General features: G+C 43.2%; 1 protein-coding gene across 2 annotated transcripts in view; it reads right to left on the minus strand.

The window, feature by feature from the left end:
* The window catches only part of MARCHF4 (membrane associated ring-CH-type finger 4), a 153,306-nt gene extending 136,483 nt beyond the window's left edge, over positions 1-16,823 (minus strand). For both annotated transcript variants that reach the window (XM_077320609.1, XM_077320608.1), the window contains exon 1: positions 14,565-16,823. In XM_077320609.1, the coding sequence (XP_077176724.1) occupies positions 14,565-15,074 (510 nt within the window). In that variant the 5' untranslated portion in view covers positions 15,075-16,823. The remainder of the gene's footprint in view (positions 1-14,564) is intronic.
* Positions 16,824-17,639: the final 816 nt, after the last annotated feature.

Consider the following 17,639-nt stretch of genomic DNA (forward strand, 5'->3'; position numbering starts at 1 on the left):
TGAGTTCCAGATATCATTCTGATGAAGATGAAACCCAAAGTGACAATTGGAGCAGATTTTACTTGCTTAAATTTTTTAAATTCTGCTTTAATTTCCGAAACATTTTTTTAATGGCTTAAAGAACATCCTTAAAATATTGTTAGCAACATCCCATACCGATGTATACTAAATAATAAATACAAAGTGAAAACCACAGAAAAGGTGCATTAAACATGCCAGCAAATTCTCTTCCAATTTAGCATTTAAGAAGAAAGAATGTAGGACATATTTAGTGATAATAAATTCTCTACTTTATTAAAAAAAAAATTACTGGGCAATTTCCACACATCAGTAAAAATAGCGTTATGCCAGCTGAATGGCGAAGCACTTGGTTTTATCGCGTTTCCCAGGCCCTCCTCACCTTTTCTTTTGTCTCACCTTTGTCTGCTGCCTTTTTGCACATCTTACCCTCCACATCTGCTGCTGGAAATGGGGGGGGGGGGAGAAAACTTTAGAGAGGCACTCTTTGTGTTACAACTTTGAAAAAAAAAAGTTTATTTCTGGCATCGCCTGCATGCTTGACCACCTATTTGTTGCTCCAGGAAGTTACCAATTTTTAAAAAGAAATTCCCATTCCCAGGAACAAGGGAGAGGGAGATGGGTGTGAGTGTGGGACAAGGCAGGCACCTTTAGTGCGTTTGAGCCTCCATACTTTCCCTCTGCTGGTTGCCTCTCTGGTAGCTCGTGCTAAATAGGTTGGTAAATCCACTTTATGTGATTCATGAACTCATGCTTTAAAATGGAGGATGTAGCAAGCCGGTTACTGTCCAGACGCTGGATGTTGGCGATGTCATATGGAGGGACTGGAATATAGCAACTTCTTTTGGCAAACATTACACTACATTTAACGGGTGTGGAAATGCTCCTAGATTTCTCAGAGAATGTCTAGAAAAACAAACTCTTATCTGTCTCCCTGAGTTCTCGCCAACTTTGTAATATTGGTGTACTGATGTGTCAGGCACATGTGCATTATTGCATGGTTCAGTGGGAATTAAAATTCAGATTGGCACCACATGCATTATTCAATTTGCAATTAAAGCAGATGCTGCACTGCTATGGCTCGAGCATCTCCCTAGTTTATTTGTTCTCGCAGAATGGGATTGTTTAATATATTACATTCCCATTGCAAAAGGTCACATAGTATCTCACAAATCAATGAGCCTTACTGGCAATAAGGTTTTGATAGTAAAGATGTTCCATGTATGCAATTCTGAGGCTACTGGCTTTGGGCACCTGTACAAGAACAGATTCTTTTCAGACATTTCAGGCTTAAGCACTGGGTAGAATGACAGTGTGGGGAGGGTGGTGCTCATTTCAGAATAAAGTTGAGCAACGTTATGAACTTTTGTGTCACTAGTTGCTTAAATGCAAATGCAGAGTTTGGCAACCAGTCTGGGTACAGGTTCTAATGGCAATAGATGAAAAATGGGAAGCTATCACATGCACCAATACCCTTGCTTCAGTCTCTGGAAATCAATCTTTCTTTCTTTCATTTTCCCTCCCCCCCAATCTGTGTCACAAATGCTGGAATGTGCTAGAACTGCAGTGTGTGTACTTGAGCAGAATATAAGGAGTGTCCTGCAGAGCGCATTGGAGGAGATGTATATTTAGCACAGATAGGATAAGAACTTCCTGATGATTTTCAAATTATGTTATCCAGTATCCTGATTAGCTCAACAGGAGACTTCCTGCTTTTTGAGCATACTTTCTCCCTACTTGCCGCCAGAGCAGTTGTTAAACAGAAGAATGACTACAGCTAGCTAGATAGTTTTCTCTATTCTCTCCTTTTTCTATACATAGTCATTTCTTTTCAGAAATTAAAAAAAACCACTTTTCTCTTTAAGCTTCCTGGTGCTGGGCTCTCTCTGCATATTCAAACTCTTCCAACAATAAATGTATTTTAAAAATGAAATTAGGGATTTGCTAGGTTCTAGTTTCTATTCCAGTTAGTCGATCACAAACGTGTCCAGTAAATTCCATGGACATCTTGATGGCCTCTGCTGGTCTCCTCTAGAGGACTCTGACTTGCCTGAAACATTTTATGTAGCACCTTCAATCAACATTCATTTTAGTGTAGCGGTAACAGAACTGTTCAACACAGAAACCATTAAAAGACCGTGCATGTTGACTTCTTCTTGCATTCCTAACTTACAGATTAATTCGAAACTCTATTTTCGATCTGACCAGCCATCACCCCTAAATAGTTGCCATCTTTGGGTTTATTGGACCTCATGCTGTCCCCTTGCTAGCCATGCCCTGGCACTTAAATGTGTCACTGCTTATGAAGTATACTAGCTCACTAAAACAGATCAACTAAAAATGCCTTCCTTTTGAACAAATCTCAAAGGAAGCATAAGAAGAGAGAAGCAGAGGCAGATCCAAATGCATAAATGTCATTTTCAAAATATATGAGCAACATATTTACAGGAAGGAGTCCCCATTTCATGGTTCACAGACTTCTGGGACTGAAGGAGGGCTTGATGGTCTTGCCTTTTTGACATGACAAGTACCAACAAAACCGTGTACACACAGAAGGCAAGTTTATGCATTGCTGCCTTTGCAATCTGGCCACCTGCTGAAGTGAAGGAAGATTTTTCTCCTAGTCATATTGTTTCCCCTGACCTGCTTGGCTTCCCACCAGGTTGGATCCAGACCTATTGAACACCAAGGTTCACTTGTCAAAACATCTTAATTTCTTTCCTGTCCAAGGTATGCTTTGCCAGCACAGCAGGCAACACTCTGTGAACAGAGAATATGACCTAAACAGAATAAAATAATCAACAGGCATATTGTTCTAGGTGCTTATTCATCTACCTTGGTCCTTAATTCCAATACATTGGAGAAAATCCAGAAAGTCTAAGAGAAATGCATGTAGTTCTCTACTATGATGCACATGGCCTTCCAATACATGAAACATGAATAATCCTAAATAGGGATGTCAGCTCTGGGTGAGGAAATACCTGGAGATTTTAGGGATGGAGCCAGGGAACAGAAGGGTTTGGGGAGAGAAGGGAACTCTGAAGGATACAGTGCCTTAGAGTCCAACTCAAACATTTTCTCCCAAGGGAACTCATCTCTGTTGTCTAGAGAGCAGTTGTGACAGCAGGAGATCTCCAGGTCTCACCTGGAGGTTGGCAAACCTAAGTATGTTTTCTTGGACCTAAGTCTTGCTGAGTTCAAGGGGACTTGCTACCCTATGGAGAATAATCTAGCTGAAAAATGAGCTATTATTAATTACTTCAGGATTGTCCGACACTGGGAGCATTTAGAGGGTAGGACCAATTAATGTATGACATTACATAAAGCAAAAAAAAGAAAAGATAAAAGGAAGTGACCTCATTGTGCCAGGGTCATGCTTATCACAGATTCCTGAGATCAGACCAGTGATCCATCTAGTCCAGAATCCTGCCTCACCCAGAGGCCCATCAGTTCCTCTGGAGGTCCAAGAGCAGAGTATAGAAGCCAAGGCTTTTTCAGCTAATGTTCCCGCCTGACACTGGGATTCAGCTCCTGACAACCTCTGAATGCAGAAGTTCCCTTTAGATAGTAACCACTAGGTGGGTGAACTTGGACCAGGTACAGTTCTCTTAGAGCTCTCTCAGCTCCACATATCTCTCAAGGCTGTCTGTTGTGGGGAGAGGAAGGGAAGGTGACTGTAAGCCTCTGTGAGTAATGAAAAGCAGAGTACAAAAAAACAGTTCTTCTTTCTCAGCCGATTTCTAGAGATCTTAGGCACTGGGGGAGGGAGGGGGGAGAGAAGACGCACCTTTGCAAATCATCTCATGAGAACGGGAAGCAATTATGATCCCCCGTGTCCAGTACACTCTGTCAGCTAGGGAGAGCCTGTTAGGTCCAAGTGCTAAAGGTTGTGCAGGCACAGCAACTTTCTGCAGGAATCGGGGGGGGGGGGGGAGGTGGAGTGCCAAACTGTTTTAAAAATCCTGACCCACTGCCAGCCTAGACAAACTGCAGAACTTGGCAGAATCCCTTCTGGCCTGAAGCCAATGAGAAGCATCTTTTATGCCCAATCTAAAATGTACTAGGAAATAAGAGCTGCTGTCCATTTTACTCCCATCATGTGGGTGTTGCTGAAAGCAGCATTTCTGTGGCAAAAGTATACACTGGCTGCTGCCCTGCCCTGGCACCTGAACCAGGACTCTCATCTTGTCAGTTTGCCTGCCATGCTGCAGCAGTGCAAGAGGAGGAGGACACTCAGTATGTGATTACCACAACGCTGAGTGCGTCATAGTACTGCCGAAGAGTGGGGAAACCGATTCCAGGGAAGCTGTTTTAGGTAGCATCCTTGTGGCAAGCAATTTTCAGAGTTGTCATTCCAAGCAGCTGTGTGAATACCAGGCCTCACTGGTGCCTGGATGTTTACTGACCAAGCCTCACCCTCTCTCTTCTAGGAAGTAACATATTCTTAGTCCTGCATACTAGTGCTATGCGGAGTGGCACTACAAAGAAGCAGGTCACATGTGTGGGTGTGGATGAGCGAGTGAGTGAAGCTAGCTTCCTTCCAAGGAAATATTAGACATTTTCATATTTTGATTCGAGCACAAGCAAAATGTTAATGGCCATATTGATTCCATGGAATAATGTTATATGTGATCCTTACAGAATGCTACAAGGAAAGACCGTCTTGAAATCCTTTTTCCCCCATTACTCTGTTCCTACAGAAAATAGCTATACACACACACACGCAGCTGGCCTGACCTGTGCTGAGAAAAACAATAAGACAATTTCTGCATGGAGGTGGACAAAGCATGCCACCTCCTGCTTGTAATAACATGATGGTAAACCATGTGTTTAGCCGCTTCCTGATGGGAGACCCCTCCTGCATTATCTCGTCTCATCGCAGCTTTTCCCTTCCCAACGAGGCAGTGGAGAAGCCAGAGGCATGGACAACTCACAGGTTCCCCCCCCCCCCGCTCCTTGGGTTATCAATCAATGTCAGCCACAAAACTCCTCTCAGCAGTGGTTTTGGGGACTCAAACATCCCTTGCAAGTCCCGAAATTAATTTTTTTTAAAAAAGGAAACTTCCGCATTGCTACAGTGACTTGCAACAACAATAAAACATTTTCCTTGATTTCTTTTTGGAATTCATAAACATGTCTTGTGTGTTCACAATAGAAAATAAAAATACAGAACACAGATGCCATGCTAATAGGGAGAGGTCTGCTTCATGACGTGCCCCCTCTTTCCCTGTTCATGCCTCCCACTAGAAAACATAATATGAATGTGCTTTGGATAGGGTTGCTGGCCGCCGCCAATATATTACTGTGCACTTTGAAGAGAGCATGACAGTACATTTTATTTCCAGTGATACACAGGCACATTGGTTCACATTCCCATTGCAACGCATTCCCATTAAAAAAAAAATCTGATTTGAAAATGGAGAGGGGAGAGTGGGTGCAAATACCACTACTGAGATTGTCACATGTTTTTTCTTTCAGACAGGCTTGCCTGGTTTACACCTTGTTGTACGCCACAACAAGAAAGGGGAAGTGGATTCTACCGCTTTCCCTCATCGTAGGGCAAAAAGGACAAAAACTCATGCCAATCCCTGCACAATCGGTGGTTGCTGCCGACATCATGCAAAAGCAGCATTAACACCCACAAACAATGAGAGGTTGGGCAGGAGCAAATTCCTCATGCGGAAATGGTCTAAGATGTGGTAAACTTGAAGTTCTAAGAACACTTTCCTGGCAGTAAGGCATATTTAATAAAATAAGATATATTCTGAGTAGACCTGCTTAGGATTGCTCCCTAAAATAAGTGTGTGTGTGTGGGGGGGAGAGTCAGCAGGAAAATTGCTTGAAAGGGAAAAGTTCAAAAGCCTCTCTATCAGTTTAATGTTCCACCATTCTATTCCTGTCTTGACCTATAAATCACAACTTCAGTGGCTGCATACTTTAAAGAAAAAGTTTTAAAAAGTTTTAAACTCATGAGTGACTTAGCATGCCTTGACATGGAGGGGGGGGGCACTTCATCCCTCTAAGTCAGTGGTTCTCAACCTTTTCTTCATTGTGACCCCAACTTTGATGGTGGCTGGTGCAGTGGCAGCGGCACAGAAGTTGGGGTCTTAAACAGTGAGCTCACCCCTCCAGCCCCTCCTCTCTTTGTGTGCTCTTCCCACTCTCTGCATGGCTTTGCATGGAGTCACAAATTTCTACAGGATAGAAACAATGTCCTGGCCCCTGGGAAGTACATCTGGCCTCAACTAGCCTTTTCTGTCCTGGCCCCCACCTGGTGGAATGAGCTCCCAGAGTTGATCTGGGCCATGATAGAACTCAAACAATTCTACAGGGCCTGCAAGACGGACTTCTTTCATCAGGCTTTTGGTTTGGATCAGTGAGTTCAATAACCCCATCAAATTTTCCCTAAACTGGAGTCTAGCTCCAGATCAGAATGTGATATACCATTTATTAATGCTGATACTGCTATGTTTTGATAATGTTGGTTTTATATTGTTAAGTAATTAGTTTTAATCCTTGGTTTTTAATTTTGATTGATCTAAATTGTATTGTTTTATATTTAAATACTTTACTTTCCAAAGAAGCAAGCAGTAACAAAAGCTCATAGCCAGCCACAATTTATTCAGTCTTTAAGATGCTACTGGACTCTTGTTCTTGTCTACTGCTCCTTGAATAATGTAAGGTTTTGTCTTTTTACAATACACTATTTTCTGGACCAGCTAGCCTTTAAACTAGTGTGTTGTCAAACTGCTTGTTCTGTGTCATTTTATATATTACTTAACTGGTTGCTGGTGCAATCCAAAGCTTGTATACTCAGAAGTAAATCCTATTGACATCAGTGGGACATTATCTAATAAGTAAAGCCTCAGTGTGATACTCTTTAGAAGAATGGGTCAAAGTGAGTGGAACAGAAACTATGCTGCATTGCAAAGTCTGGTATTTCTCTTGTTTTAGAAAAAGGAAGAAAGTAACCCACTAAAAGTCTGTTGCCTTTAGATCACAACTGCAGAATTCTGAGTTTCCTATTGATGAAAGGACAGATGGTCAACAACTACTCTTATGCTTAAAAGTACAGATATGTGAGGTCCCAAAAGGCAGGTATTCAGCTGTCTTAAAAGCTCCAGTGCTCCCTAAAGCAAAAAGTTCCACACGCACACACCCATACAGACAGTTCATAGATTCCACGTTTTCTAGACTGGCACAGAAAGATAATCTATCTGTATGGTTCAATAAAGATTAAATATATAAGACACATGATGTAAACAATTGCATGCACCTCCAAAAAGGTGGCACTCCACACATATTAAAAGAAATAAATTGACACTACACTTAAAAAAGAAGAAAGAAAGAAAATTCCATAAATTTCACAAGGTACCATTATTCTTCTCTCTTTTTTTTTTGAGGTGTGTGTGTGTGGGGGGCATCCAGGGTTTTAAAGAAAGCAAGGGATTAAAAACAACCCTCAAGACATTTGGCTGAAGCAATCCAATAAAAAAAGCCATCACCAAGGTGGGAAGTATAATAATCTAAACCACAAACAGCATGTAAATATATTTTATTAGGATCAATAAACTTAACACAAAGCTGTGTACAAGTTTTCATGCTCTCTATAATTCTTCATTTGCCTAGATGTAGGACAACTCCCCCCCCCCAAAAAAAAAGCTAGGAGAGGAAAAGGGGGACAAACCTGTTTTGAATCTGGATCTTCAGGTTTTGTGTCTGCATCTTATTTTATCAAAGCAAGCCTGCTCTGGCATCCTACACTGTACAGTTACAAAAGATCTAAGATTGCTTTTCTCTACTGTTATCTTTTTTTTTTTTTAATCCAGCCTGACAAAGATTTCCCACTGTTTTGGGGGTTGTTTTGGGTTGGTCTTAATAAAAGGCATTTTGCAGGGTTTGTGTTTTTGGGATTCTACTTAGATTGCAATCTGCAGGATTACAAAAGTAATGCTACAGTTGGATGAGTCTTCGTATTCTTTTAATTTTTGTTCCCAGCCTTTTTCAGCATTTTCTTGCTCCTTTCGTACTTCCCAGAGAACTCTGTTTGGCAGGTTAGGCCATCTACTGGTGAGTGCCCACAGTCACTCAGAAGTATTACTGCTGAGTGGGGATCCAAAACTGGGTCTCCGCTATATATAACCCCCCAAGAGCTTTATGATTTCCAGATCAACATCTGCACAGGACCCCTGGCCCAAAAGAGGTGCAACTGACCTTGACCAGGGCCAGGGATTCTTTTGGCCCTGGCCCCAGCCTGGTGGAAGGACCACAGATCACAGTTGTATGGGACCTTAATATGTTCTGCAGGACCTGCAAGACAGAGCTGTTCCACCAGTCTCATGGTTGAGGCCCACAAGATCATCCTCCAAGGTAGCTGTCCTCACCACTGGGAGGAGGAGGAGAACCAGAAGATAGGCTCCCTGATAAAGAACTCCCCTGTCTGGGAATTTTAGTCGGGGTTAATAAATAAATGGTAAATGTTTTAAAATGTTAAACCTGCATGTTGATGTTACTGTTGACACCCACCCTGAGTGATTCAGAAGGGAAGGTTAGAAATAAAAAATTGGTATTGTTATATGACAACTTCTCCCCATGGACATTCTGGAGCCAATGCTTATGTGAGAATGTTACTGTCATTGTAACCTCTGTTTCCTGTTGCCCAGTTCACTTGACCAGCATTCCTCTTCACTCGAGTAAAGCCCAGTCCTCAGGTCTTGTTAGAGACCCCATGGCCCTCTGCCTGAAAGCTTCCATATCAAGTCTATATCCTCTACCCCAGGGGTAGTCAACCTGTGATCCTCCAGATGTTCATGGACTACAATTCCCATGAGCCCCTGCCAGTGCTGGCAGGGACTCCTGGGAATTGTAATCCATGAACATCTGGAGGACCACAGGTTGACTACCCCTGCTCTACCCCACTGAACAATCAATGCTTCCAGGAGTTTGTTGAGATTGTAAAACTGGCACCAACTCTCTGAGGCTTTTCTAGGTACAAGACCCTTTCCAAGACATAATTGTTATAAAGGACTGATTCAATTTCCATTTTCCTCCACTAAACTCTTTACCGGAACCTTTACCTTCTAGATGCTACACTAGTATTCACCGTCCCTGCTAGAGGGTGCTTTTAATAGATAGTAAGATACACTCCACCTATCTCATCCCATTATATTAAAGGCACTGTTGGAGACCATAAAATGGTACCTGCTCCTTCGCTTCTGAAAACTATAATGTTTACTTTCCCAGGATGGATAGTTTGTGCTGTGTTCCCTATCAGGTTGGTGGAGGAGAAACTGCTGTGTCTCCTGAGCCATTTTATGTATAACTTTAAGGATTCTTTTGTCTGGAAGGTATATGTCATCTCCTATTAAAATCTGCATGAACCACTCTTCACATAAAACATTTATAGGACTGCTCTAATAAATAAAGTTAGGGCAGCAGAGTGAAATCTTTTCTACAGAAGTCACATTTGCTGTCCTGAGGATGGAGACTGCTAAGAGCAACATTCCTGTTTAAGACAACGGATTCATATTTTAGCTAGTTCCTAAGCCTGCCTACAAGTAGCAAAGAGCAAGAATCCAATAACACCTTAAAGAATAACAAAATCTGTGGCAGCTTCTGTGAAACATGGCTTGTTTGTTTGTTTGTTTGTTTGTTTGCTGCCCTCCCCAAAGGCTCAAGGTGATTTACATGAAATGGGAACAATACAATTAACTCAGTTTTTAGTGATGTAGTAATGGTAATAGCAAGATAATGGTAGTAATGAACATTGTAGGACAGTAGAATACCAGAACATTGATTAACTCATACTGAGGCCCAACGGTTTGGGTGGATCTGTAATGATTGTCAGAGGGAGGCTTGGGGGGCCATTGGGAAGTGGTGGTTCAGATCGATCTCAACCAAATGCCTGGTGGAAGAGTTCTCTTTTGCAGGCCCTGCGGAACTGTCTGAGTTCTTCAGATAAAGCTAGAATGCGAGTCCATCTCTCCTAATTATTGGAAAGTGGAGTGATTTCAGATGCCGAATGACATTAGTAAAAAAATGACAATAGCTGGTGAGCCCCAATATAGCTCCAGGCAGCCTAAAACGATTACCCATCTTGATCCTGTCGCAAAAGTTACAGAGACTGGCTGCACGATCTCATCCGTGCCTTGACTCATCATCCAAGGAGGGTGAGTGGGCATAAACGTGCTGGTACTGGGATTCAGAGGCTAACTGCCCTCTTCTTGTGTGATCTCTGAGTAACCTGTAAGGTGCAAATATGGACTCTCCTTCCACGTGTTTGGTTTTTCTTTATTTTTGTGCTGAGTAATTCTCACGTCACATGCAATGCCTGTATGCCTGAGCGTGTGAGGGAAACCTCATATTTATCCAGGCCCTGGTTTCTGCTTTTGGTTGTAAAATTAACACTCACTGGAACTTTCATACAAACAGATTATGAATGCATATGCAGGATGTATTTGCTTTCATTGTAACGTGTAAGCTGAGCTACAGTGAATGGGATGAGCACAGCAAAACTTACTTTTGAAACAATGTTCTTTCTCTTTTGAATTGGATTTAAACTCCACAGGTTGATTTTTTAAAGGAAAGTTACTACTTATTATCTCTTTTTAATACCCACATGAGCCCTTTGTGGTACAGACAGTATTTTATCCCATGTATTAAGATGAACTAGTAGAGTTTAGTGCATGTCTACAGCTGGGTTGTCAGTCAATATGAAACTAAATCATGCAATCTGCATTCTGCCACAGGCTGTTAAGAACATAAGAAGAGCCCTGCTGGATCAGTGGTCCATCTAGTCCATCACCCTGTCTCACATAGTGGCCAGCCAGTTCCTCTGGAAATCCAACAACAGAGAGCAGAGGCCAAGGTCTTTCCCAGATTTTGCCTCCTGGTACTGGGATTCAGAGGCTAACTGCCTCCGAATATGGAGGTTCCCTTTAGACACATTCTCCACAAAGCCATCTAATCCCCTTTTAAAGTTCTTTGTGTCTATGGCCACTACTATGTCCTCTTGCTGTGTAAAGAAATGTTTCATTTTGTTTGTCCTGAATCTCCTGCTGATCAGCTTCATTGGATGCCCTCAAGTTCTAGTATTTTGGAAGAGGGAGAAAAAATCATTGTTGTCAACACTCTCTGCCCCATGCTTAATTTTATAATCCTCTATTCTATCACATTATTTGTTTTCCATGACTGAATAAGACTACAGGCCACCTGGGCTATACATTCACTCTCACCTGCTACCTGCTGCAAGCCAGAACCATCCAAATTCTCTCTAGAGGTAAAAGTGAGAAGATATGGTCCAGTATGGAATACCAGTAAGAAAGTGGAAGAAATTATACTACCCATCTTTTGCTTCAAGTCCTCCATGGTGTAGTCTGCATGGGGCTTTTTACCCACTCCCAGTTTGAATGAATCCCTGCAGTCTACACTGAATTTGATTTCCACTTTGATTTGGGGTGCTTTAAATTTTCCTTCTGCAACATCCATGATTGATTTGTGGTGACACTACCTTTCCCCCACAATATCCTGGAGCATATATAACCCTCGATATTTGAAAGACTGTCATGAGTAAATGTGTAGACAGCTCATTTTTGTGTATTAACTGCTCCATGCCTGGGAGCAAATCTTGATTAGCCAGGGCATCAGTTCAAGGACTTCCTGGTTCCCGGTTGCAAGGCTTCCCTTAAAGAGGCTGCACTCCAGAAGCCCTAACTTCTCTCAGCAGAGATTTGACTCTTGGCTTTCCCCCCTCCTCTGCTGTCTCCAATCCTACCCCCCCCCTTCGTTCAAGAAAAGAAAGGAAGAGCCTCCTGCTGTGCTTGCCTCCCCTCCCTGTTCTAAGCATCCCCAATCACGTGCAGAACACTTTTTGTTTCAATGGGGGGGGGGGTAGAGGAAGACCCAAGTTCAAATTGATCTGAATTCAGCGAATCCACAATGGAAAAAACAAAGTAAGTGCAGAATCAGCCAATGAGAGATGTAGCACAATACCGTTTGCATGAATTAGCTTCACACTGGCTCCCAGCTCAGCTGTGGAAAAGAGCATTGGGGTTGCATGAAACTGGCAAAGTCACAGGATTGGAAGGAGGTGGTATACACTGTCTAAAAAGCAAGTCTTGTTATGTTCTATGGGACTGCCTTCTCTACTGTACCCTGCAAAAATCACTAAAATCATCTGACCCAAACCTGCTGAGGATCCCCAACCCAAAGGAAGTGAGTCTGGCCTCGATCAGGGCCAGGGCCTTTTCATCCTTGGCCCTGGCCTGCCAAAAGAGATCAGGGCCCTGTGGGACCTTTACCAGTTCCTTAGGGCCAGCAAGACAGAGCTGTTCCATCAGGCCTACAGTCAAGGCTGGAAGGACCATCAAGTAGTTCTGGTCTTACTACTGAAACACAAGATTGATCCCCCCTCCCTGCAGTTGAAATCAGTTTAAATTAGTTTACTGGTGACTATTATATAATTTTATACATATGTTTTGTGATTTTATGATATGACTTTATTATTCTGATTTTATGTTAGCTGCATTGAGCTTTTTAGGAAGGAAGGGCTACAAATACAAAGATTTATTATTTTTATTTATTTCCCTTGGCATTTCAAATAAGAGGGCAGGATACTCTCTTACTTAAACCATTGCTGCTGTCAGAGATCTAGCCGCAGAGTTAACACCAAAATATGCTGCCATACCTTGAAACATAGGTTCGCCATCTGTGTACAGTTCCAAAACAGACAGTCCCAGCATAAGGGTGTTTGTTCCTCCTCATTTCAATTGTTACATTGCATTTCTAAAACTTTACATTCCTGTTCCATTTATAATGCTTTCAGTGTAAAAAGGGTGCTACAATCCTCAAGTGGTTCAGCATCTTAAACAGGTAGGGTGAGGCATGCAGGATCACACATTCCTCAAAGGAATTTATTGATAGAAGTCTGAGAGTCAAAAACAGTACACTCGAGGTCAGCCCATAATACAGTGTCTGGCAACAGGTAAATCCAGGCCCCCTCTTTCCAAGCCCAGGGAGCCATCAGCATTAAACTTTATATACAGGCAATATATCACAACATTATCAACACTTCCCTTTGAATTGTTGCTAAAGTTGGCTCAACCGCTCCCAAATGGGAGACAGCCTACACAAAAGGCAATTGCCACAAAACAACATTTAAGGGATGTCTATGCGCCATTAATTTCAAAGAGAAACATTTGTGCCACTGTAATGCACCCCAATGTGAAACTTTTCTGCTCAGCCCTTAAAATGAAATCACAGGGAATTTACATCAACAGAAAAAATGCGTAAGACACTCTCAATAGGCCCCATTCAGTTTATCTGACTGTGATATGCAGCCCAATGGCAAGAAGCAAAGTTTCAAAACCTTAGTTGTACAACATCAATGACTCATTATTGCCACGTATTAAGAAATTGTTATGTGGCCGTGCTTTCTAAATACACTTCTTAGGAAAGTGGTTTCATTTCACTGTTTTTTGTCTTGTTTTTTTTAACTTTGCTTTGATCTGCACTCCAATCAGCAGTACAGTGTTCAGAAAAACAGATATTTGATTAGGGAGTTCATGCTTTTCTCCACATTTAAACTGGTGTTGTTGCTGTCATTGCTCAGCGTCAGAAATAATCCAGGCAGTTCCAGCACACTGCATGTGAAAAAATAAAACTCTCTTTCCATGACTCACAATATTTCTAGCACAAGAAATGGCATAGCATTTGAAAGCTTTAGGATAAATTTGAAATAATATCTTTTGTCTCCAAACTGAAAACCACCAGCTCCACAAAAGCGAGACACCTGCTGTTTCAGAAACCAACTGAAAAACCCTGAGATAGTAATAGGAGTCCATGGGCATAATTCCCACTGAACACACCTGGAAGCACTGGATGTCCATTTCTATGTCCAGGTGTTAATTTGGTAAGACACAAAATAAAGTTCAAGCAATGGTTTATGTTATCAACACACAAAGTTCATTCAAAAACATAAACTTCAAACAGAATATTAACAGAATCCTCTGTAATCCTAGAACCAAAAGCAGCTGGCAGGAATCCTCAGGATATCAATTCATTTGCACTTTTTCTCTTTCCTACACCATGCGTGTTATAGAAAAGTGTAGACCTTCATATAGAACAGTTTTGCAGGAGTGTAAACACAGTGTATCTGCAAGAACGCATCACATGCGGATCTTGCTCTTTTTACCTAGGGTTTTGGATGTGCTTTTCTCCTCTCTCTATGCTATGCTGGGCAAGGAGGATTAGTTCTGTGCTCTCCTAATGCTTGGGGGAGGGAGGTACCTATGCCTCTCTTGTAGATGGTGAGTTCTATCTTTGTGAGTTCTGTATTTGTGAGCGCTCTTGGCCTGCTGGGTGTGTAGTACCTCTGATGGTGCTGCTTTCTCTCTGCCTAAGTTCCCAAGTTGGAACACTTCACTCCTAACTTCTTCCCCCTTAACTCTTCCCAACAAGTAAAAAACAATCAAATGGAGCATCCTACACTGGGGAAAGACAGATCTGTGTGTATGTGTGCAGAACTTCAGATCAAAAGGTGTACTCACCTGCTCTGGACCCTGAAAGCAGATCCTGCAGAGTGGGGTCCTCATCCCACTGTCCAAACTGCTCCCCAGGGAATACCGATCCTCTGCTTTTGCTTTGCAGAAGTCATCGGTGGAGGTGCTGCTCATCATACACATGGGCTGCTCTCCCTCTCCCCCAGGACTCCCCCACTCTTCTTCTGGAGGGGTTGTTGTCCCCACTCCTCCTCCTCCACCACCACCTCCAATAGTCGGTGCTCTCCAAGGTCCCCTTCGCCCTCCATGTAGCACAGTCAGTGTGTTGTTATTGGAAGCCTGCAAGCTCAAGGCTGGGTCTCCACTGTTCATGGGAGGGAGAGGTGGTGGCGAGGGGGGAGGGGGAGCAGGGGGTCTCCGCAGGAGGAAGACCTTCAGGTCATTGAACAACATGCGACAACGGCACTTGAGGAGACCCTGGTGGTGCAACATCTGTCTGGGGATCAGCAATCCGTAGTAATAGTACCATAAAATGATTGCACTGGTTGGTATTAACATGTGCCTTCCCTTCCAAAAAAGGTTGGGTAGGAGAAAATGGGCCAGCAGAGGGAGCCCAAGAACAAGTGGGCTGGATTGGTTAATTTCAGTTTCCTTTCCCTGGTTCCCACCCACCCTCAGTGATACATATATATTAGATTCAGTTTAATAACAAAAATGAAACTTGCAGGAAGATCTCTGGGTTTTTCACAGCAACCCCGTTTAAAAAACAAATAACAGCATGAGGTTATCCTTAAAAAAAAAAGTACTGAACTTCTCACCTTCTTCCTTCCAGGGCTCACTGGTTGTTGTTTAACGAACAATTCCACAATTTTTCTTTTTTCTTTTCAAAGTTAAGATTGAATCTCAAACAAAATGTTCCTTCGACTCCCAGTGTGCTGGGATGGTTCAGAGAAACAATGTAGTCGAAATTGATAACAATTTGTAACTCCCCAAAAGGAGGGGGGAAGAAGAGGAATTTCAAGTCACCAAAAGGCATGGCGAAAAAAATATAGTTCTTTCAACAGTATTTGGCATGTCAAGTATTTCTCCTTATTACTATTTTTATTTAGTTTGAACATTTTAAAAATGTGCTTCTGACAGAACAACAGCAGAGCAGGTAATTATTAAAATGCAAAATTACTTCTGGTTGCTATTGTCATCATTATTATTAACTGTAATATCAAAATTTACTCAATTGACTAAAAAGATGCACATATTTGGGGGGAGGGAGAGGAGAAAACAGCCCCCCCAGTGTTAAATCCTCAGAGCTTTATTAAAATATTCTCAGTAAAAATATTGAAAGTCCTGAAAGGAACTGAGTATTAAATGAGGTTAATTTTCATTCCCGTATTCACTGCAATTTGTTCTTTCTCTCCAAATGCCAGGAATTGCTTGGATCACACACAAGCATTTTTAAAAAATGGGCATTGGGGAGGGGACCTGGGATCTTAGTTATTCCTCAATTCGTTTCCCTTCCTGGACTTTAAAAGCAAATCCGTCGACATTTGCCTGAAATCGCCTAAGGAAACGTGTATCTTACATGGTCACGTTTCCTTTCCCCTTTCACAAAACAGGGACGTCATCAAACGCATTGACTGCCTGTACAGACCATTGTGGCTGACGCGGAGGAGAAGGTGCTTTCAGCAGATGTAGGAATCTCCTCTCGATGCATGAGGCTCCTTCCTTTCCGCCGCTACAACCGTCGCCAGTTTCATCTTCCTCTTCCTCCTTCTCTTCCTCTTCTGTCCGCCTCCTCCTCCTTCTCCTCCTTCTCCTCCTCGTTCTCTGACTGTTGTTTTCGCTCAATGGCATTGAAGCTCAACCATGGCAAGTCTTTGAAATGCAAGGAAGAAAGGTATATACACGCGCCTCGCCTATAGAGTAAAAAGAAAGAAAGCAAGAAAGAAAGAAGCCTGGCCCGACTGACGAAGCGCCAGACCAAGCGCTAGACGACAAAAGGGGTTGTTTTCCTTACGGCTTCCACCTCTGGGCAACGTTCGGCTTCGTGCCTTTCATCAGTCCCCCCTCAGCTCTCCCATCCGGCTTTCCGTGATGATGTGGCTGTTGCTACCTCCTTGGGATGCAATGGGAAAGGAGGATAGTTTTGCAGTGCAAATGGGGGGAGCTGAGGAAGGGCGGGAGCGAGGGAGGATGGGTGGAACGTGAGTCTTTCTCCTCCTCCTCCTCTTCCTCCTCCTCCTCCTCCTGCTCAGTCCTTAAATAAATAAAGCCAAGGGGGAGGGAAGGGAGGGAGGGGAGGATGAATTCAGGTTGTTGCCCAGCCTTGGTTCTCTTCGCCTCCAATCCCGACAATCGCTGTCAATAAACCGTTTGGGATTGCAGGGAGGGGCATAGAAAACGTGCCCGGGAACCTGGCAGCCGTAGCAGCAGGGGGTTCGCGGGGGGAGCTGGTCAGAGAGCGCCTGCGGTTTCAGCACCATGAGCCTCCGGACAGCTCCCTGTTCCTGCTTGGCGCGTCAGGCTGGGGGGAGACTGACGCAACCAGCCCCGGCAGCGGACCGGGGGGGGGGGGGGCGAGAAAATGCCGCCGACCGGTCAGTCGCCTGCTGGGTTCGCTACCAGCCTGTCAGGGCAATAAATTATTAGTTTTCGGAAGTGTGATTTTTGACGTGCCGCGTTTGTTGTTTCTGCGTGTGTGTTATCTGTACAGTTTTCTGCGCGTGTTTGTGACAGAGGGCATAGGTGCAGATGGCGGTGGTCAAGCTTTAGCTGAGTAGTGCCCTGGGATCTCTGTGGGTGCGGGTGCGTGTCCATTTCGCCTTTTATTATGGATGTAGAAGATGCTTTTCTTTGGAAGGCAAGAGGGATCCCACTCCCAGCGCATGCCTTTGTGTCTGCATCTAGCCTTCCATTGTGTGTCTGATAGTCAGATAGTCCCTGTGTGTGGGTGGGTGGGTGTGCACCCGGGAAAACCGTTGCTTACCTTTGTTTCCAAAGTCCATGGCTACCAGCTCTGTGTGTTCATCTACGTGAGAAATAAGAGTGTTCTTTTCTCAGCATGTGTTGGAGAATTGCAGGTATTAAGAACATAATTGTGGGCGCCCAAGAACATCTGGTATATTT

Source organism: Paroedura picta, chromosome 2 (assembly GCF_049243985.1).
Source record: "Paroedura picta isolate Pp20150507F chromosome 2, Ppicta_v3.0, whole genome shotgun sequence".
In the NCBI taxonomy this organism is placed as follows: domain Eukaryota; kingdom Metazoa; phylum Chordata; class Lepidosauria; order Squamata; family Gekkonidae; genus Paroedura; species Paroedura picta.